Raw genomic sequence first — 23470 nt, forward strand, 5'->3', positions numbered from 1 at the left:
TTTAGTTCAGTGTCCAACGACAGGGTGTCAGTGATGGTGGACCCGAGGTAAATGAACTCGTGGATGACCTCTAACATATAGTTGTCAATGCTGATTGATGGGGATTCAGCAACATCCTGATCGAGTACGTTTGTCTTCTTTCACCAGATCCCAGCTCACACGAAGTGCAGAAAGGAGAGGGATTCAGATCAATCCACAAAGACAAGGCCCACAGAACCTGGCTCACATGAGGGGGGCCCATGGAAGGAGGTTAAATTGTGCATAAATAGGCAAGAGACCTCCCCAGATCCTGACACAGACACTCCAGTAGGGACCGGTCTCACACACACCCATATCCCAGGTCACATGAGGGGACAGGGAGAGGGGCCTACAACTCCCTAGGTGGGCATGTACACCACCCACCCAAGATCACTGCACATGCCCAGAAGAGCAGGAACCTTAGTAACTCAGTTCCCTTAGGGAGGGAAAGGTAAGGGTTTCAACACCCCACCAGATCCTGACACGCACAGAGAGAAGGGGAGAATGTGGGGCTGACAGGCCTCCCAGCTTCTCTCATGACCCCTGCAACCTATCCTCATTTGTCTCCCTTGCCCCGATGCAGCTCCAAATCCTTCTCACTTAATTACCTCCACTGCTCCACCCCATAAAATGTCTTTATCCTGCCAGCAAGTATTCACATGCATATTTTGTAAGTATTTTGATACAGAACATAAAAAGAAAGCTAACAGAGACAGAATTCAGCATTAGATCACCCAACCTTTTCACCATTCCTGCCCAAGATGCAACCAGAGCTTATATTGCCTGGGTGTATCAGGTTAAAAGGACAATAGCATATTCCCTGTAACATCCAGATCATATGCAACTTTGAAAGCGAAAAATTTTGTCATCCCTTCTGTCCTCACATGCTCAGCGTAATCCTGTAGGCATGCAAAGATGTTTGTCAACATTTTTTTTTAAAACTTTCCCCAAGTGTCTGGTCAATGCCATGCACTCTCTTGGGAGGTAATTCTGAGACAGTGATGCAGGGATCTGAGCCTTGGGTTGATTCCCCTCTGTGAGCAAAAACAAGGTGCTAGAATCTGTCAACTATAATAAAAGCTGTTTTCTTCAGAGGCTATATCTCAGAAACTCATTGGTCAGAAGCAGGCACTATCACCAGGCATACCAAATTTCAAGGTTATCTGAGTTACTGCTTAAATTTTGGATTACAAAGAAAATCATTGGGACAAGTTGCCTGATAAAGAACATTGAAAAGGTATGTAATATGAAAGATGCTAAACATATCCTAAAAGGTACAACAACAAAATTTGTTATAAATATCCTCTGAAGAACAGATTTTAATTTTTCACTAAGAGCACTGACTAGCAGAAGTTTGTGTGAACTTTAACATAAACCAGTGAAGAAACTATGGAGGAATTAATTTTTGTAGATATGTCTTCTTATAAACATCCTTAGTACAAATCTCACAAAATAAGGCTTGATTGTAAACAACACAGTCATTCTTTATTTTGTGATAGAAAACAGTACACTATTATGAATAACTATTACTGCCATTTAAAATATTTAGCTTTTACCACCAGTTTTCTGAAAACCTTCTTGATTTCATAAGAACTATAAAAAACCATGACACAAAAGTCCACTTTGTCCTTTAAGTTACTCACTTTCACAGATTTAGTCACATAATAGTGCTTCAAAAGGTCAAAAACGTATCAAATCAAAAGCAATTTGAGAACTACTTGGCTCCTTGAATGATTAGTCTACTAAAAACAAAATAAAAAATGGAAATATATTGGACTTGCTAGCTAATTTTTTTCAACGTACCTCTAAAGATTCAGATCCCAAAAAAACAGTTATTTAAAATAGTTGTTTACCTTTTTCACTGACACTCTAGGCTTCGTTTGACTGCTTCGGTGCCTGGTATAAGTATCCATGTTTTACTTAATATTGGCAGTCATGGAAGAATGTCAGCTCAAAAATACCTATAGAAAAAACATTTATCACATTATTTATGCTTCCTATTTACCTCACATACATTTAGAAAACTAATTTTGGTGAAACAGGCAATGAATCCTCAATTCTATGGTAAAAAGATATTTTAAAACTGGAAATGTTTAAAATGTTCATCATCTCCCAATCAACAGTGGGTGAGACAAGTTCCTCTGGCAAACACAGGTTGGTGACAATGACATACACTTTATTTTTAAACATTTCACTTTGTTGTCCCTGAATAGCAATGAAACTTACCAGAATTGTATCACTGTCATTACTGATGTGGAATAATAACTACAAATTTTACCAACTGCGCAAACACGTAATGTGTCTATATTCAAATACATAATAGAACACATATATGGGAACTTTCAATTGTGCATTCTGCACTCATCTTTGTTAAATTAAAACCATTTTTTCCAAACCAAACAAAGACTCCAATCCTCAACAATGAGAGGGATGATATTCTGGAGCAGCCTCACAGTAAGAGCTGTGGGGCAAACAACTTAGTTACAAGAAAAAGCAGAAAAAATTTATGAGTAAGACTGTGTGACAGGGCTGCTTGCGATGACAGGGCTCAACAGTCAAAAGGCTTAAATCCATTCGATATCTTAATATTCCTTAAAGAAAAAAAATCATACTTCAGTGTTTCAGCCAGTCACTTGACAGAGCCAAGAAGGGATTTCTCCACCCCACACAATCACCCCCATGTATTCTGGAGGGTTTTTTAATCTCCTTCCTCTGAAGCATCAGGCATGGCCACAGCTGGAGATGAGTAATTGGACAGATGACCAGAGTTCTGGGGTGTCGCCAACCATCTTCTCTTGGGTGCTTGCCTTTTGGTTCCTGAACACATACTCAGGGTCAAACTGATCAACACAGATGGGGTCAGGAAGCAACTTTCCTTCAAGTCAGATTGGCAGTGACCACAAATGGGGTGTAAGAGGGTTTGCCTTCCTCAGTAGCATGCGGTTGTGGGTCATTTGCCTGAATTATGTGTGTCTAACTTAACCATTTGTCTGCCACAGTAGGGCTTCCGGCACTAGTGTAGTTCAGTCCCTCCTATTTTCTGTTCGTGAAACAAAACTGTCTAGTATACTGTGAGCTGTAGCTCTTTACTGTAATTTTGCTTGTTGGGTTTTGTGTATGGGCACTGGATGGTGTCAAAGGTTGGATATGTGACCATATCAGGGAGATAAGATTAGATAATTTGGTGGCCATCACTATGACATTATGACCAGGTCAAGTTTCAAATTATGGCTTTCTTACTACAGCATTTTCTAAAAAAAGTGTATACAGGTTTTGAATTAAAAACTGAAGTTTTTCTCCCAACTCACAAACAACTAAAATTATTTTGCTCAAAGTTCCGGGAGGGCGGGAGGGACACATTTAGGCAGGGACCTAGCAAGAAAATCTGTCAACTGACTACTGAGCTTCTCAGAAAGCAATGAAAGGAGGGAGAAAATGCAAACCCTTTGGCAATATTAATTAAACTCTCAAGCACCTACTGTAGCACCAAATTAAACAATCCTCGATTGTCAATTGGCTAGACTAGAAAGTCTTGAAGGTCTTTTTCTTCAGACCTCAAGTATGAACTGAAATACCATAAAGTTCACTTCAGTTTCAGGATGACACTATTTTCCATGACACACAATCAGCAAAGAAAAAAAAACATTTTCCACCATTATACAATATAACAATTTACATTTATTAATATAAATGAGCATTTTTAAATTATGTGATTTTAATTCAGCAACCGTATCTTTGCTTATTTGTAGGAAAAAAGCCTAAAATGTATTTTGTAGAAATATATGCTTAATACCATGTTTATAACACTTATAAGTAAAAAGAGATGAACTTCTGGTTCTCAGTTTCTAGATCATTACTTTGTGCAAATGTTTGCTTTAAAATTTATATTAAAGACTTCCAAAGCAAACTTCTATAATAAAAATAACAACATAAACCCTAAAAACTATTTTCTATTAACTTTATTTCTTAAATTACACAACTATTATGGAACTGTCAAAACACTAAATTGCCTAGCCTTCAATTTTTAACAAACAGTTATTCTCAATATGCATGGATCCATTCTGACAAAACTACAAAAAACAATACATATCTTAGAAACAGAACACACAGCCACAGTACATTAGAACATGAGAATACACACACTTATCACTTCAAAAATCTTTAGTCTATAATTAGTAGTTCACCACTTTGCTATTTCTAAAAATTAACAAAATTAAGTTAGAAGATGGTCTCTATTGCAATTGCAATCTATTTTTTTCCAATCTTTAATCACAAAGTATAACATTTTAGGCCGGGTTCTAGCTGCATAATTATCTGAGGAAGTGTTAAATTTTAGTTACTCTTCTTCTGTCTTAGAATTTTTAAAATAATCTTTCACTGTTGTAAACACAATTCCCCATTTTAACAACACAGTAAAAATTAACATGACTATTTTTGTTCATTTCCTGGTAACATACCAGCAACACAGATGACAGCATCACCGTCATAAAAATAGCACAGTATTCTTTATCCATCAACTGCATTCATAAGAAAAAAAATGTTAGGCACCATTAAGAAAGAAATAGATAATAAGACAGAGAATCATAATGCCATTATACAAATCCACCTTGAATACTGCCTGCAGTTCCCCCCCCTTATTCTCAAAAAAAAAAAAAGACACATTGAACTTAGAAGGTACAAAGAAGGGTGTACAATTAGGGTAATGCACCAACTTTCACAAGAGGAAAGACTAAAAAATTGGGATTATTCAAATTAGAAATGAGATGACTAATGGGATTATAAAACAGGTCTACATAATGAAAAATGGTGTGGAGAAAGTAAAGAAGAAAGAATTATTCACTTCATCATAACCCAAGAAATAGGGTTCAGCTGATGAAATAAAAGGGCAGCAGATTTAAAACAAAAAAATGAAGTACCATATATACTCATTCATAAGACAATGTGGCAGGGCGTGTGAAGATTCAAAGAGCAGGAGCTGTTTATCAACAGGTCTATACTCTCACTGTAGATTAGCGGTCGGCAAACTTTGACTCCTGGCCTATCAGGGAAAGCCACTGATGAGCCAGGGCCTTTTGTTTATGTGGAACTTTCACAGACTCTGAGCCCTGCAGTTCCCATCAGCTGGGAATATTAAATTGCAGCCACTGAGAGCTGTGGGACACTCCAGATAAACATAACCTTCCAGCATACCAGTGGCTTACCCTGACACAATGTATCAGAGAGGTAGCTGTGTTAGTCTGTATCTTCAAGAACAACATCTCTCCATTTTATTTTTGAATTTTTTTTTTTTTAAACCTCTGAGCTGCAATGCATTTGCAAATTTGACTCCATCAACTAAGGACTAAACAGAGACTGGGAATGGCTGGCCCTTTACAAAAGCAGTCTCTCTGTGCTAGAAGTTCACATCTCCACATCAGAATCTGACAGTGGGCCACATCCCCCCTGACTGATCTGACTTGTTTTTTCTCCTCTCTTGATGTATACTACTGATAATGGGCCATTTCCACCCTGACTGTATAGACTTTGTCAGCTCTGGCCCTCCCTTTTACTGGGACCCCACTCTTTAAATACTCCTCTGAAACCTCCCCTCCCCCAACTCATGCATCTGATGAAGTGTGTCTTTGCCCACGAAAGCTTATGCTCCAAAATATCTGTTAGTCTATAAGGTGACACGGGGCTTCTTGTTGTTCCTGACACAATGGACTATCAACCTATGTAACTCTTGGCCCCTGGTTGCTCTGAAGACCAAAAGTATATGTGGGTTCAAGAACTAGTTACTACAGAATAAGGCTATCATAGACTATTAGACAAGATAGTCAGAAATGGAACCCCATGTTCTGGGTGCCCCTAAACTCTGACTACCAGAAGCTGGAAATGGATGACTTGGGATTGTCTGTCTATCCCCTCTGAAGTATCTAGGCCTGGCCAATGTCAGAAGACAGCATACGTGGCTAGATCAACCACTCTTCTAACCAAGTAAGGCCATCATGTTGTTATGCACTATCAGCAAAGGAAGCAGAAGACCTCTTAAACTATTTTTATTTTGTAGTTTTCCTGAGATGAAACAGAAGAGATAAACAAAAGTAAATATGTTTTTTCCCCACCTTAAGAGATACTTTCCTTACAGTGATTTTAAAATGTAAAATATTTGCTGAAACTAACACTCTTCTGTTGACCATCCAAAATATTGGGAGCAGGACTGCTTCTGGATATAGAATATCACATAAAATCTTTCTAAAAACATTCAGTAAAACAGAAAAGGTCCATTAACTTAATTTTTCTTAATTAAATTAAGGCAAATTAAACAGACTAACTGTGGCTACACCTATAAAACCAAATATTATGCTAAAATTAAAAGTTATTACTTAATAAAAATACTTATTTGCCCTGGGTGAGTAGACTACAGAAGAGAATAGGGACTGTGACATCACAAGTGAATAATTTTGTGGGGAAAAAATGTATTTTCTTTTGCAGCAACGAAGGGTCCTGTGGCACCTTATAGACTAACAAAAGTTTTGAGCATGAGCTTTTGTGAGCACAGACTCACTTCATCAGATGCTGGTCTTGGAAATCTGCAGGGCCAGGTATAAATAAGCCAGAGCAAGGCTGGGGATAACAAAGGTTAGCTCAGTCAGCAAGGGTGAGGCTTCCTAGCAGCAGTTGATCTGGAGGTGTGAACACCAAGGGAGGGGAAGCTGCTTCTGTATTTAGCCAGCCATTCGCAGTCCTTGTTTAAGCCAGAGCTGAGGGCATCAAATTTGCAGATGAATTGTAGCTCAGAAATTTCTCTTTGGAGTCTACAGCAAAGAAATTTCAGGACCAGACTCCAAAGAGAAATTTCTGAGCTACAATTCATCTGCAAATTTGATGCCCTCAGCTCTGGCTTAAACAAGGACTGCGAATGGCTGGCTAAATACAGAAGTAGCTTCCCCTCCCTTGGTGTTCACACCTCCAGATCAACTGCTGCTAGGAAGCCTCACCCTTGCTGACTGAGCTAACCTTTGTTATCCCCAGCCTTGCTCTGGCTTATTTATTCCTGGCCCTGCAGATTTCCAAGACCAGCATCTGATGAAGTGAGACTGTGCTCACGAAAGCTCATGCTCAAAACTTTTCTGTTAGTCTATAAGGTGCCACAGGACCCCTCGTTGCTGTTACAGATCCAGACTAACACAGCTACCCCTCCGATATTTTCTTTTGGTATCCATCCAGTAGTAGTAGTAGTAGTAGGCATCCTTCAGTCTGCATAGACTATGGATCGCGCCCTTTAAAATTTCAGTTGAGGACTTCATTTACAGCGTCTATTGTGACTATAAAGACCCACACGAGAGTGACAGTCCTTGCTGCATCTCTTGCAGATGTGGTGGGTGTCTGGCAAGTCCTTAGTGTGCTTTCTGTGTGCTCCTTTCTCCTCTGCTAGCTGTCTGATCTTCAACTCGCCCTTCTGAAGGCCCTTGTGTAATCCCTGCCTCCATCTGCTGCGGTCGTCTGCTAGTTCTTCCCAGTTGTCCAGCTCGACATCTACCTCTCTGAGATCTCTCTTGCAGACATCTTTGTAACACAACTGGGGGCGTCCGGGAGGTCTTTTGCCAAAGGCTAGATCACCATACAGGATGTCTTTTGGTATCCATCCACAGTAAAAGCTAAAATCACTAATTTGTTTCTTCAAGTGAACGGACTTAGAAAATTTCACTACCCTACACAAAATTTTAGAGAGACTTACAAAGCTGATAAGGCACAAACAACAGCATAATTAAGCCTAAAAGCAAGACATGAAAATTCCACTTGCCTACTCATTTGCGTGGACTGGAGATGTTGTCCAGACAAAGGGGTCCAAATCCACTAATTGCCTTATAATTTAGAATCTCAAAACCAAGCTCCTATTTCTATTTTAGTTGTGTCATTTAGTATCACTAAGGCTAAATCTTAAGGTTATGAAATAATATTTCAAATGTAAAGAGATGCAGTGGTGCCTTCCTGAGTCTGAGATGGACAGCTCCGATGCCTCTACTACTATATCTTTCCCAAGAAGCAGCACAAGTAAACTTAAGAAGACTGCAGTCATTTTTACAATCCATCACGTCTATTATTTGCATTACAATAATACTCCAGAACTCCAGTCAGGAGCCTAGTGTGGTGCATTGCTGAGTGCTAGGGAAAGTTAGGAGCAGCCAAGAGGCAACCACTACCTCTAACAAGTATCAGAGAGGTAGCTGAGTTAGTCTGAATCCTCAAAAACAAGTAGTACTGGGGCACCTTATAGACAGATATTTTGGAGCATAAGATGCATCTGACGAAGCAGGTCTTTGCCCACAAAAGCCTATGCTCCAAAACACATTAACACCTCTAACAGGAATCAACCCACTATACAAAAAAAAACAAACAAACCACAACTGGTGCCAAATTTGGGAGGTGGGAAAGAGACTCCTCATGGGTCCCTAACCTGAAACGGCCATAAAACATTAGACCAGGTGCTAGGTGTGGGGGTAGGGAGGGGGGATCTCTGGTCGGACTCCAGCACCCTCGCGCTTGCCAGTAGCTGAAGTGGCTCCCGGCCACTGGCCAGGGAACTACACATGGGGGTGTCTCAAACCAGCTGCTCTGCCGGGCCCGGGGCGCCAGTCCAGCGCTGCTGCGACACGCACCCGGTCCAGCTCCCGGCCGCAGGGGGAGAGTGCGGGAGGCGGTCTGCGGTGCGCTCCTCACAGGGAGACGGAAACGATGCTCCCCACGCGGGGACGGGAAGGAGAAGCGGCCCCGGGAGGGCAGGACCGGGGTACCAGCGCCCGCACCGCACCCAGCCTGGACCGGTCCCGTCGCCAGTGCTGCTCTGCCCGGCCGGGTCCGTCCCGGGCAGCCTCAGGCGGACGGGCTCCCGGGGAGGCGAGGGAGGGGCCTACCTGGCTCCGTAGCGTCCGGCGCCCGCAGCCATGTCACACCCCCTCAGCGCCCGCCGGCCCCGCTCCAGCCGCCACCGCAGCGCTCTGGCCCCGCCCTACCCCTCCGCCGCTCTCGCGCGACTGCCAGAGAACCCTCGCGATGCTTGCCGGGCCACAAGCTCGCTCGCTCGCTCACTCGTGCGCGGCCACAGTGCGACGCTAGGTCAGCACCGTCGTCCTCGCTTCCGATTGGGCGCGGGGACAGCGCGGGAGTGAGCGAGGCAAGGGGAGCAGCGCGCGCCTCGGGGGCGTGGCGCAGGTGTGCGGAAGGCGCCGCAGAAGGCCTGGGAGTGGGGGCCGGACGGACGGGCGGGGAGGGAGTCAGGCTGGTGCTAGGCGGAAGGGTACCGCACGTGGACTCGGGAGGGGGCTCGTACGGGTAGCTCCAGGAACTTCTTTCGTGGCAGCCAAACACATTTCAGCGGGTGGGCTCCATCCCGAAGCAAGCAAGAGCTGATGCATGTGGAGCAGGAGATGCACCTGCTTGGGTTTGGAGAGATTGGGCGAATTTGAAGGGCAGCTTGCTGCGTTGGAATACAGTGTTCTTTCACTGTACGTTTTAGGCTTGATGTCCTTTCTCATTTTGTCTGTGGTTCCCACCCCTACAATTTCTAATTTCATCCTTAGTTTTTCCTTTTATAGAGTGTTAGCTTGTCCTTAGTGCTGTTTAGTGCATCGTTTCATATTTCTCGCATGCACCTTCGTCACCATTCTAGAGGCTGTACACTCATATATTTACCCTACTACTACCACTTGCACCTTAAGCTGTGTAGTTCAGGAAATCAAGCAAGTTAGGGGCTACAGTCTCTGAATTTTCTGGGGCTTCAAATATAAAGAACCAGGAGCCCACCAGTCCCAAGGAGGTCACAGAGTCAGGTAGGGACAAACAAGCTCCATATTTCTTGAACACTTAAGGAGGAAGTTTAATACACTTAAGAGTACAATTTGACCAGACAGTATCCGTTATGGAAATGCTCCCAGCGAGCATTTACAGATTTTGTAAACTTCTTTTCCCTACAGTAAATAAGCTTTAGAAGCCATGCAGTTAATCAGCTTATGAAGGAAGTGCCCCATTGTTTCAGCCTCTTTGGTTTAAAATACCTTTTAGTGTTCAAGACAACTTCCCTGAATGTTCACGCTCAAAAACAGTTCAGAATAAAAAAGGTGAATAGGTGAAGAGAAGCTTTAAAAATAAACCTGACATCTTTTTCCGTTGTTCTACAAGTCCCTTTGGACTATTCAGTAATAATAATGTCTTATGACACTTTGCCAAATCTTAAATTCAGGATTTATAACCACTAGGAAAACATAAAAACATAACCTACAGTATACCATAGTTTGCCTAGAAGATAGTTTTCATACCTCATTTTAGAAATGGAAATTGACCATTGAAATGTTGATATTTCACAGTCTGATGTAAATGTTGCATTTATGATTCCAAAAGAAAATGTGAACATATCTTATTCTCTATGTTTCTTCTGAAAAGAACACCTCACAGCAATAGCTTCTGAAACTGGATGTTGTACGTACACATCTCACAGAGCTGGAAGGAACCTCAGGAAGTAATCAAGTCCACACCCCTGCTTTCTTGGCAGGGCCAAGCACCATCCCTGACAGATTTTTTTTTTTTTATCTATTTGCTCTAGACCCTTAAATAGCCACCTCAAGGACTGAGGTCACAACCTGGGTTTAGGGGGTTAATGCTCAGCCCACTGAGCTACCCCTTCTGTAGGTCAAATATATGTTTTTTCTTGTATTTATGGAGGAAAAAATACCCATTGCAAATGAATGAAGGTTCAAAATTTAATAACTTTATTTATAGTCAAGAATTTTCAACTCCTAGATGCACTAACGTCATCTGAAAAGCAGCAAATACTTATATTTTACTTGCAATGCATTTCACAGAAAAACAAGACTTGTATCTAACCTAAGACTAGCTGATTAAGACCACTTCTGGAATTACACTTCCCAAATGTCAGCTACCTTGTAACTACTGCTTAAGAATTTTTAAATCCAAGTGGACAACATTCAGAGCTAGAGTGACAGGACTTAACATCCATGTTGGAAATAGTTACAGATTTCGGAATCGTCTCTCTCTCAAGACATCAGGCATGGCCTACTTATGTGTACTGGGTGCTATTTTATGGAAGCTCCTGCCATCTTTTATCGATGTCTCCATTAATACAGTAATTTCTAGAGCACACTTTAGAATCAAACAAGCCACAGTTGATAGCTCTTTTTGGATTGGTTCATTTGCATAGCCCACCCACCAGGCCTTTAATGTATTATTTAAATTCCAAACTGGCAATGCTCTTTCTTAATTCACCCATGTATTCATTTGCTTTTCGATTTGGCATATTCCCTTTGCAGTTACAGTGGCTTTGAGGATAGTGATTTAGTAGATTTTCCACTCAGCAAACAGTTTGTCTTATACCACGCAGCATCTTATAGGATTAGTCTGTTATGCTACACAAGATCACCTCCTCTTTTGCATCCATTGAATTCATGGATTGTGCCAAATGAGAGAATTTGTTGGACCATGGGAGGTCGATATTGTCTAGCACATTACCAACACATCCACGGCTTAGTGGGCTCTTGGAAGATATTTGGGTTAAATTACAGAAAAATGACAGCACAGAACACAGAGCCAAAATGTGGCTGGAAACAAACTTTATTGGACCATGAGAAACTTGGCCACACCTGTGATAAGTGATTGTACAGCTAACTAAAATCATGTGGGATTACAGATATTGCCAGACAACAGAGGTCCAGATTAGAGACCTGTAGTTATTATGTACCATTGCAGACTATTAACACAGTTGAGCCATTCCTCTTTTATGCTATCAGTTCAATTTTCCCCAAACAATCAGACATTTTTTAACACTTTATTTTCTAAATGAGCAGTTAACACAGTCCTGGTAACTGCAGTTTCTTTTTCAGTTCCACTGCAGCGCATGGTAACTACTTCACTATATTCTTGGATTAAGATCCATCCTCATTGCCAATTGTTGCAACTTTTCCTTTTTACAGAGTATCAAAACCTAGCTTCATATACAGTAAACCCTTAAATTATGCAGGGGCTGCATTCCTGCAACACCTGCAAAACTCAAATTTTTGTGTCAGGATTTTTTAACACCTTGGACATTTTCGTCCCCATGGGCCAGGGAATACATGCCTTTGGCTGTGTAAAATCAGTGCAGGCACATGAAAAATCTAAAGCGTCACAGGCTGCCATTTAGCAGCATTACCAACGGTCACTTTTTGTCAGTTGGTTCCCCCGATAACCTAGACTCATGAATAATTCATAACTAGGTGTTCAAATTCCAAGCTCCTGATTGGGTAAAGGGGAGAGTTTCTGGAATTTTCCTTCCCTCCGAGGACTTGGTTGAAAACCACACCTGCATGCAAATTTAATCATGAATATTTATACAGAATCATGAATTATGTATGAGGACTAAGAATATAAGCAGGTGCTGCAGAGCACTCTGTGGCCCTGGGAGGTGCAGACAAGGATTCTGCAGTCCTGTATAGGGAGGCGTGGCTGCAGGTGCAGCATCCGCCGAGTCCCTTAGGCCAGCCCACAGAGGCGAAGCAGCTGCATCACTCTGAGCTGAAAATCACTTCGCTGCCGTCCATCTGTGGCGCTGACTGGACTCGGGCAGCGCCTATGCTCTCTAGCAGCAATTCCTCTCCACCTGTGGTGCCAGTGGCAAGTGGTCTCCGTGGGGCGGCAGCCGAGCATTGAACTGGCCCGCCTTTGGTGGGTACTGCGCACTCGGCTGCTTAACCCAGAGGCCGCCATCTTACCATCGTTCCCACCTCTCCACCTGCGGCACCGCCATATTGATTACCGGACTCTTCTACTTACGTGGACTTGACTCAACACTGGACTCGACTACAGCTCCTGGACACGTAACATACCCGGATTAACACTTTATATAGATTCACTACAAAACACCTGGGACATCGGGGCCCCCAAAGCAGGAGTAGGGGTCACACCCCTGCAGTGTGCCGGCCTGATGAGGTCGGCACAGAACCCGAGGGCCTGACCCTCAGGGCCGGGCCTTGGAGCCCACGGTATACAAAGTACAGCACATTTAATTATTAATTCTTGACAGTTTTATATTATTAGTATTATTAGTGTTATTATAGTATATATTAAGGTATTCAGTATTACTTTTTAGGAAGGTATTAGTCCTCACCCTGTTTTACCTGTATATTCCTCCATTTATATATAATAGTGAGTGAAGGCTTGACCATCAGCTGCCAACCTTAAAGCTACCTGAGGCAGAGCTAAGGCCACCCAGGAGCCCCCTTTAATTAGAGCCTATTCAGGGGAAACGGAAGGCCTCCCACAAATAAGAGGCATCAACCTTGACCGCCCCCCAGGCCTTTACATTGGGGCAGGTGTAGTGCCCTGCCCCCGGTTAGAGGCGGGGGTTAGCACCCCTCGCCCTACCTGTATTAGTTGGCAGCAGGGATGTTTAAACCCTTCCCCTTTTACCTATCCCTTCCTACTAATAAATTCGTTTTTTGCCTTCCGGCTTAATAAAATTTACATCTACATCCAGGAATCATCAAATCTTCACAATGTTACCAGGAAGTTTCTAGGTATTGTTAAAGTTGTAGTATAGATAGTTTGTTATTTTGTTAGTGTGCTTCCAATAAAAACCATTATTTTGTTACTATTTTAATCCTTGTCTTTGGTTTCGCTCTTCCTTGCCAGCCATTCCCCGCTAGGAGGCTTGGGGGGGTGGGTCCAGTGTGAACAAGGGTGGAGCTCTCCTACCTGGGTTTGCAGCAGGGAACTTACTGGGTCCGGGGATCTGTGCTCAGGAGGTGTCAAACAGACCTCCTTGGTGTAGGGCTTTGTTTAATCTAACATCCTTTAGCTTGTCCAGAAAAAAGCCTGGCATTTTGTACAAGTCAAGGTTGGGGAGACAGGAACCAGGCTGCAGCCTGGTTCCCACTTGCAGGACCTGGGAAACTGACCAGCCATGTTATCATCAGCATCATGCCATGTGCTAAAAGCCTTCTCCTTGTCTTCCCCCACCGGCGCCACTCTCAGGCTGACAGCCCTGCGGCTGGGGGAAGGCATGGAGAAGGTGCTCTTAGCCTGCCTAGATGGGAGCATCTGTGGGCAGCGAGGCAGGCTGACAGCAGCAGAGCAGCTTCAAGTTGTGCTGAAGTCAAGTTAAAGCAAGTTACATGCAACTTGAAGCCATGTATTTTGAGGGTTTACTGTACACACTGCTGACTGGGAGGTGTGAATGCACAGATAACTGTACACACTGGAAGCTTCACAGACTTTAAAAGATCCTAGCAAATTCCAACATGCTAAAATAACGTTTTAGGGCACCTTTTTCAGCAGCAGGCGGATCACTTGCTAACTAAGGGGTTGTCACAAAACCTGTGTTGATTTCTCTCAAAGATCTCAGAGGTGCAAAATTTTGAACTATCTACAAAGTCCTGGGATGAGATCCTCATCCTTGGTTCAACTTTTCTGGGCAAACAACCTGAAAGCCCCCTATCAGATCAAGGGAGAGTTTTTCCAGTGCACGCACGGCCTTAAAGCTGCCTCCTACGGCTGCGCTTTTGTAGGGTGATTTTTGTGGGTGGGGGGACAAGCTGTGCTAAGAGAAGCACATGAGGGAAAGCACTGCAATCAACAATGCCATAGAATCACAGCAATATAGGACTGGAAAGGGACCTAGATAGGGCAGCTAGTCCACACCCCAGCCCTGAGACAGGAGGACTGTATACATCATCCTAGAAAGGCTGATTCTATTTAGATAATTTAGGCTAAGTTATGATAAAGATCTCTCCAGCTTGCAGAGCAGCCTGTGATCAAGAGCACACAAAGGGTGGCTATAAGCCATCATAGCCTGTAGTATGTAATCTGAGCCCTGATAATGAAAGTTGTCACAAATAGTAACTAGGGACTAACCTAGTCAGTTTGCTATTTTCCTGACTGTGAAATTTGACTGTGATTTAGTTTAAACCATGAAGTTTACTGCTATCATTTCCAGCTTGTCCAGAATCTGTTTTATCCCAGAATCCTAATTAAGTATCATCTTTAAATTCCAGCACCTTACAAATAAACTTCTTGACTGCCATTTGCTGATAGTCCACCTGTTGCTCTCTTCACAGCCTTGCAATACACATTGGTGGGGAGGAGGGTGTTACGGGGACAGAGAGATAAATATAATTAAATAATCCCTCCAAAAATATATTACTGCACAGTATTCCCTGAGCACTGCTATACTGTGATTTCTCTGATGTGTTTTGGTTCTTTATAGAGAGAAACGTAATATGTACTGTATACTAGTACTTTCTGAAGTAAGATGTGAGGGAGATTACGCTGTTTTCTGGACTGCATCTGTCATGTAAAACCTCCAGTTCTTTAATCTGAAGTGACATGTGAATGATCAGACTCATTCCATTTTATCAAATATCCTTGTACTATGGAAAGTTCAGTAGGAGTAAGAGACTGTGAGTAAGTCTGTACTAGGGAAATAAGTCAATTTCACATACACAATTCTAGCTACAGCATTTACTTAACTAGAATTGACATATCAGAATTGACTTACTTTCCTAGTGAAGTCCAAGCCTCTATAGTCTCATGTCAACTTCCCTTACTCCACATGATAGCGTGGAGTAAAGGGTTCGACCACTGAGCCCAGAGAGGTCAATTTTGACACATCTTCAACAGACACCCAAAATCAAACTCCAGAAGATTGACACCAGCGTGTTGATCTTCCAGTAAGTATAGACAAGGGCTATAAATCTTACAGACAGAACTCTGCTGAAAAATCTCTTTGAAAAGTGGTAATAAAGAGTTTTTGTACAAGACTGTGTGAACCATTTTTTTTAGAAACCGCACAAGATTTAAACAGAGTTACATAAAGTATCTCTATTGAAATAGTTCCTTGATAACTAAGCCATTATGGAGAGCATCATGAAGTCGTCTACACTGGAATGCAGTTTGCCATTGTATGGCTGCATAGTGCAAACCTGACTTCGAAATCTGGAGGAGTCCATGAGAATTATTATGGAAGAGTGTCCTGTTCCATGCATCTCTTTTCCCTTCTTTTGCCTCATCATAAGAAATATAGGAATTGCCATACTGGATCTATCTATATACTTCTGTAACTTGTTCCAGTGGCCAGGGTCATTATTAGGTGCAAGGGACCTAATAATTAAAGACTAATCAGAACATAGAGGAAAATTTTTCATAATCTCAAGAGAGATAGGGTGGGTGAGAATATTAGTGTTGTTTATTGGGACAACTGTTGGTGAGAGACGTTTTCACACCATACTGACCAGAGGAAATTCTCTGTGCAGCTTGAAAGCAGTCTGTCTCCAGTTGAAGGTGGTCCAATAAAAACATTACCTCACCCATCTTCTCTCTCTGGTATCTTGGGACTGACAGGCTAAAACCACCATTGCAAATTTCATATCTCTGACATTTAGCAACCAACTTACCTCCCAAAGCACGAGCATATCTCTCTTTTCTTACCCTATCTTTTTCAATCTAATGCAATTATATATGTTCCTGCTATTCAAATAGACCCTGATCCAATATGTTCCATTGACTTAAATGGAACTTGGACCAGGCCCCAAGTTACTGATCTAAATATCTTGTGCTAGTGAGTTTCACATGCTAAGTATGGGCTGTGTATAAAGCAATGCCGATTTATCACTTTTAGATTTCAGTGAATGACACCTTGTTCATTATGAAAAAGGGTAAATGGAGCACCTGACTTGAACCAATTTTCCTTGTTGTTTACCACTGCCAATCTAATTCTGCAAGGAAAAGCCATAAGGACATTGGATATGAAGTCAGAAATTGCTGTGAGGCACATCAGGGGATTAAATGATGGAAAGAGGATGAGAGGAACGGAACTTCCTGTGCACAGCTTAAAAGGAAACAAGCATGGAATGACCGATATTCCTGTCATCACTCTGATCATGTTGCTTGGCTGTTGTATCCCTGTTCCCTGCTCTTCAGCTGCTTTTGTCTTTTAAAGCCTGCATTCTGTGCCACAATTTGCACAAACAGACACTGAGGCTATGTCTAGATAGCGGGCGCTATTTCAGCATACAAATGTATCCCAAAATAGCACCCCATGTCTGTGCAATGCGCCCATTGTCTTGAAGCAGTTTTTGAGGTAACAGGCATGCTATTCTAGCATCCTTGTGCACCTCATTGAAGGAGGAGTACAGGGATGCCTCGAAATAAGGCTTTATTTTGGCAGTTTAGACAGCACTGTGTGCCAAAATAGCCTATTTCAAAACCTACTCAAAATAAGCTACACAAATTGTGCAGCTTATTTGAAGCTTAGGGCATAGTATAGACATAGCTCTACCGTCACATACAAGTCAGTGGTAGCTGCAGGATAATCAGGTCCTTTGAAAACCGGGTTTCAAATTCAGGTGCCTAAATAATTATTTGAGATCCTATTTTTGGCACTCATTTTGGAAAATCTTGTTATAGAGTTGAAAGGGAATTGCCTCCCTTAATGCACTTCCTTTTAGGAGCTGCAAAATTTAAGTAGCTCAAGAGAATCAGCTAGTACCATGGATCTTAGTGTCCTCAGGAATTTCAAAGCTCACCCAGGCAACAACAGGCTACCTGACTAATTGTCCCTTAGTTCTCAGTGCCCTGATTTCCTCTTAACTTTAGGGAGGCAGGGGACATTGAAGAAGGCACCAGCATGGGACCCAAAGGGACCCTTTGCCCTGTTGATCTCAAAGTGTTCATGTTCCACCTGTTCATGATATTGTGATCCAAGCAGGGGTGGCAGGTTTGCAAAAATTTTGGATGTGCTCAGAGCCTGTCACCCACCCCCATTTAACCCCCCACCACTGCCTGAGGCTCTGGGAGGGAGTTTGGGTTCCAGGTGCAGGCTCCAGACTGGAGCAGGAGACTGGGGGGCTGGCAGAGGGCAAGCTCTGGGAGAGAGATTGGGTGCAGGTCCAGGAGGGGTGAAGGGTGGAGCTTTGGGGGTCTGGGGAACAGAGGGGGTCAGGAATGCAGGCTCTGGGAGAGAGTTAGCGTGCAGGTGGGAGACTGTGGTGCAGGATCAGGGAGAAAATGGGGGTGCAGGTGGAGGTCTGGGTGAGCACTCTCTAAGCCGTGCACTTGTGCAGCCACACAGGAGAGACGCCAATGCCACCTGGCTGATTAGCAGCGCGCCCACTGCTAGGGCATCTGTTTCTGCTGGTGGGGCACATTCACACATACCTCAGTGCACCTAAAATATCTGCCCATGGATGGCAAAGATGTAAGAGAACAGTGGTCCAGGGTGCAGGCCCGGGGAGGGCATGTGGGTTCCGGCTCTGGCCTGGGGCAGAGTGTGGGGTCTTGGGTGCAAGCTCGGGGAGGCAGGTTGGCGGCTGGAAGGGAGGAGAGTGCAGGCTCTGGAGGAAGTGGAATGCACTCAGGGGCATGAGGTAGAGGACCCCCACTCGCTAGCAACAGCTCCTGCGGAGGTGGGGGGTCTCTGTGTGCTGCTGCCCCTGTGCACTCCCCTGTCCCTGCTGCACGTGTCATCCAGCCCCACCTGCCACCCTGGCTGATTTAAAACGCCCTGAGTGGAGGGATGCTGCTGGTAGCACAGTGGGCTTAGAGCAGTTTCTGGCCACTCACCCACCCTGGCTACTGACGTGACCATCCCTGCGGCTGGGGAAGGAGGGAGATGGGGTCTCTGTGCCATTTGCTGCTCTGCATCCTACCCGAACCTCCCCCTCTGTGGGGCCTGCCCCATACCCATTCCCCCCTCTCTGCTGCACTCCCTGGCTCGGTGGCCTGTGTCCTACCCCAACCCTCCCCCCACCAGTGGAGTCTGCCCCCAACACCTGCGCTGCCCTTCACCTCACACTTGGTGGCCGAGACTGCCCAACACAGGGAAGAAGTGGGCGTGGGGGGCTCCATAAGACACTCGCACAAGAAGTCCCCCTCTGGCAGCAGCTGGTCAGGTGCAAGGTTCCCGCCTTTCCTCTTGCTCCACAGGAAACCCCTCACTGTGGCCCCTGGGGAGAATAGGGAGGGGGGAGCTGATGACCATGTTGCACCCTCCTCCCACTGCTCTTAGGTACATCAGACGGCCCACCTGCTGTGAGCCTCCTGCCTCCTTGTTTGCAGGTCACTTGCCCCTTTGAAGGAAACAGAGGCAACATCTAGCCTCAGGCAGGGGAGAGACCCAGGACCCCAAATGTTGTTAGAGCTGAGTGCCCCACCCTGAATATTTCATGTTACTTCAGTAACTTGAGCCCATACAATTTGCCACCTAGGATCTAAGTGATATCTGGGTGCAGCCTTCACAAAGAGCCATAGCTGGTACAGGTGACTGATCAGCAAACTCCTAAATTTAGTCAGAACAGAGATGTGTGTTTTGCACTTTGCCAAAGGACTGACCCATAATTCTGAATTCCTGGCATTTGGATATTACATGCATTGGCATTTGACACTGCAAATGTTTCTCATCAGTTTTGCATGATTTCCCCATCACCTTGCCTGGCATGAAGAGAGGCAGTGTGGTGAATAAAGCGAGTAAGATTGTTCTGACTTTATTTTGAAATTAACCTATGAATGAGATCAACAAGAAGTCTTGTGGCACCTTATAGACTAATAGATATTTTGGAGCATAAGCTTTCGTGGTCAAAGAAGCGGGTCTTTGCCCACGAAAGCTTATGCTCCAAAATATCTGTTAGTCTATAAGGTGCCACAAGACTTCTTGTTGTTCTTGAAGCTACAGACTAACATGGCTATCTCTCTGATACTACGAATGAGATGTTATTCAGGTCTATATCTAAAGTTTTAATGGTTAAATCTATTTTTAAACTAGAAGGAGCTGAAAAACCTGAGACAAAATCCCTAATGTTTCAAAAGGGGGGCCATTGTCATCACTTTCCAATTCCTAAACTATTATCAGACTTATGTGCCACAACAAAATCTTTACAAGTCACTAATGTAATTTTTGTTGTGACAGATGATTCATCCTTAACAAACGGATTTAAATCTCTGAATTAATTGAAAAAAAAATTAGACCTGAATAACATCTCATCCTTACGTTAATTTCAAAATATAGTCAGCACAATCTTACTTGCTTTATTCACCACACTTCCTCTCTTTATGCCATGCAAGGTGATAGGGGAAATCATGCAAAACTGATGGGAAACATTTTCAGTGTCAAATGCCAATGCATGTAATATTCTACATGAGTCATGCATCTCTTTGCCCATGGAAGCTTATGCTCCAAAATATCTGTTAGTCTATAAGGTGCCACAGGACTTTGGTGTTTTCAAAGATACGGACTAACACGGCTACCTCTCTGATACTGGTAAAGATCTTGGTTTTTTTTCTGTTTGTTTCACTTTCTGTGTGAAGCTACAGACTAACACAGCTACCCCTCTCAGCATATTTCTGAGTACCTTTCATTCTGAAAGTTTCCAAAGCAATTAGGAAATTGCAAACCTCTAAGCAACCATTGGCTTTGAAGGAAGCTGAGGGTTTACCATAACTCTAGAAGTAACTCAGCTCCTTGCAAAAATTGAGCTGATTAGTGAGCTCTTGCTATTGAAATGCAGCTCTTGCTGGGTTGAAACACAGCAACGATTTAAGAGCAAGATAGAAGGTGACAAAGAATATCATATCCATTGAGACTGCTGGGAGAGTTGAGGTATGGAAGTCAAGGCACTAGCATTAAATACACAGGAAAACTGCCACAGAATTTTTCATGATCCTAAATTGTGTTCATTTCACAGAAAAAGAAAATCTCCAGCAGAAAAGTGGCCGTTAGCATCTGGCTGTGGCATTGGTTACAAACAGAGTTAGAGATAATGGTGACGCCTACCGTGTCATTCCAAACTGCCCATCAGTTTTCTTCCAAGTTGTCCCAGCCAAATGCGAAGTCTGTTAATCTGTAAATTCTAGTAGTATTGCTACAGGGCTTGGTTTTTATTTCCCCCCAGTAGTGCCTCAATGTTTCCCTTTTAATTCAGTGGCACCATTTCAGATTTTGGTTTGGGTGACAGCCTGTGGATATGGCCATAAAGAAGGAAGGTTAGGGTTAGGGCATGGGGGGAGCAGATTGAGGACAGTGGCATCAGCAGTTCCACCTCGCACACCTACACACAACTCACCCCTTTCCAGGAGCTACTAATTCACTGGAAAACCCTTTTTGGTAGATGACTTAGCAATTAGCTGACAGGAACACTCTAATTTCTATATAAATGAAAGAATAAATAAATACGAAACCCACTCAGCTTTAATACTAACATATTCTGACATCTTGTGGCAAGTCACTTAAGGGACACTGGTTAACCTTAAAATTTTAATATATATTCTTTCTCACTCACTCTGGGGCGGGGGAGGGGGTGTAGGGGAGAAATCGAAAGAGAGAGAGAGAGAGAGTGAGGACTCCTGGGCTCTATCTCAGCTCTGGGAGGGACATGGGGTCTACTGAGTTATACCAGGTGGCACATACATTTGAGATCTGTATGAAAACATCAGAATAGCCATATGGGGTCAGCCCAGGGTCTGGCCTTCCAACAGTGGCCAATGCCAAGTGGCATTTCAAGAAGGCATGAACACAAGAGGAAATCATCAGATGATCCATCTCCTATCACCTATCCCCAGCTTCTTGCAAACAGAAGCAAGGGACACTATCCCTGCCTCTTCTGACTAGTAGCCATTGATCTGGTCTGCTGATGGGGGCAGGGGGAGAGAGCTGTTGCTTTGGGCCCTGGCAATTCTAAGAGGCCCAGGACTCCCAGCCACCACTGCCTGGAGCCCTGGTTCCCCTTTGAATAATAGAATATCACGCACTCTGCAGGGCTCTGAGTTTCATAGGCTGACCATGAAGAAATAATTTTGTTTGTTTGTTTTCAATCTACTTCTTATAAATTTCATTGGGTGACCTTCTTGTGTTACATTAATGAAGGAGTAAATAACATTTCCTTATGCTATTTTTTCTGTTCAGCTCATGATTTTCTACATCGCTAACATACCCCTCCAACCTTTAATCATTTCTTTTCCAAACTGAAAAGTCCCAGTCTTTTTAATCCCTCTTCAGATGGAAGCTGCTCCTTACCCCTAATCATTTTTAGTGTTTAAGTCTCACCTTAACAAAGCACTGGCTGGGCTGATCTGATGGGTTTGGTCCCGCTTAGAGCAGGGGGCTGGACTCAATGGCTTTTTTAGGTTTCTTCCAGCTCTATTGTTCTATGATTCTATGATTTCTGTTGCCTTTTTTTTTGTTTTTGTTTTTGTACCTTTTCTCAATTCAGTGTCTTTTTGGAGATGAGATAACCACATCTGTATGCAGGATTCAATATGTGGGCGTACCATGGATTTATATAGAGGCAGTAAGATATCTGCTCTCTCTTATTCTTCATCCTTCTTTAATGAGGCCTAATATTCTGTTTGCCTTTTTGACTGCTGCTGCACATTGAGTGAATGTTTTCAGAGAACTATCCATGATGACTCCAAGATCTCGCTCTTGAGTGGTTATAGATAAATTAGTCACCATCATTTTGTTTGAATACTTGGGATTATTTTTTCCAGTGTGCAGTACTTTGCATTTATCAACATTAAACATGATTGGCTATTTTGATGACCAACCACTTAGTTTTGTGGGATTTTTTTTTACGCTTTTCACAGTCTGCTTTGTTGTTAATTATGTTGAGCAGTTTAGTACCAGCTGCAAATTTTGCCACCTCACTGTTTACCCCTTTCTCCCGACTATTTATAAATAGGTTGGAAAAGATTGGATGCAGTACAGATCTGTGGGGAACACCACTAATTACTACTCTCCCCTCTGAAAACTTACCATTTATTCCTACCCTTTATTTCCTGTCTTTTAACCAGTTATCAGTACATGAGAGGACCTTCTCTATTATCACAAGACAAATTATTTTGCTTAAGAGCTTTTGGTGAGAGACCTTATCAAAGGCTTTCTGGAAATCTAAGTACACTATGGCCGTGTCTACACTAGCCCAAAACTCTGAAATGGCCATGCAAATAGCCATTTCAAAGTTTACTAATGAAGCACTGAAATACATATTCAGTGCCTCATTAGAATGCTGGCAGCCACAGCACTTTGAAATTGACGTGGCTCGCCACCGTGTGGCTCATCCAGACGGGGCTCCTTTTCAAAAGGACCCCGGCAACTTCGAAATCCCTTTATTTGTAACAGCATATAGGAATAAGGGGATTTTGAAGTTCCTGAGGTCCTTTCCAAAAGAAGCCCCGTCTGGACGAGTCGTGTGGTGGCAAGCTGCGTCAATTTCAAAGTGCCGCGGCTGCTGGCATTCTAATGAGGCGCTGAATATGTATTTCAGCGCTTCATTAGTAAATTTTGAAATGGCCATTTGTATGGCCATTTCGCAGTTTTGGGCTAGTGTAGACATAGCCTATATCCAGTAGGTCCCCCTTGTCCACATGCTTATTGACTTCCCTCATAGAATTCTAGTAGACTAGTAAAGCATGATTTCCCTTTACAGAAAGCACA

General features: G+C 43.3%; 1 protein-coding gene across 4 annotated transcripts in view; it reads right to left on the reverse strand.

The window, feature by feature from the left end:
- AKAP11 (A-kinase anchoring protein 11) overlaps positions 1–9002 on the reverse strand; it is a 50046-nt gene extending 41044 nt beyond the window's left edge. For 3 of the 4 annotated variants that reach the window (XM_074988401.1, XM_074988394.1, XM_074988381.1), the window contains exons 1-2: positions 8916–8987; positions 1872–1979 (exon numbers count right to left, since the gene is read on the reverse strand). In XM_074988401.1, the coding sequence (XP_074844502.1) occupies positions 1872–1931 (60 nt within the window). In that variant the 5' untranslated portion in view covers positions 1932–1979; positions 8916–8987. Of the gene's footprint in view, positions 1–1871; positions 1980–4475; positions 4536–8915 lie in introns of all 4 variants that reach the window. The other variant, XM_074988383.1, reaches the window with a different exon arrangement.
- Positions 9003–23470: the final 14468 nt, after the last annotated feature.

The sequence above is a fragment of the Carettochelys insculpta genome, chromosome 1 (assembly GCF_033958435.1).
Source record: "Carettochelys insculpta isolate YL-2023 chromosome 1, ASM3395843v1, whole genome shotgun sequence".
In the NCBI taxonomy this organism is placed as follows: domain Eukaryota; kingdom Metazoa; phylum Chordata; order Testudines; family Carettochelyidae; genus Carettochelys; species Carettochelys insculpta.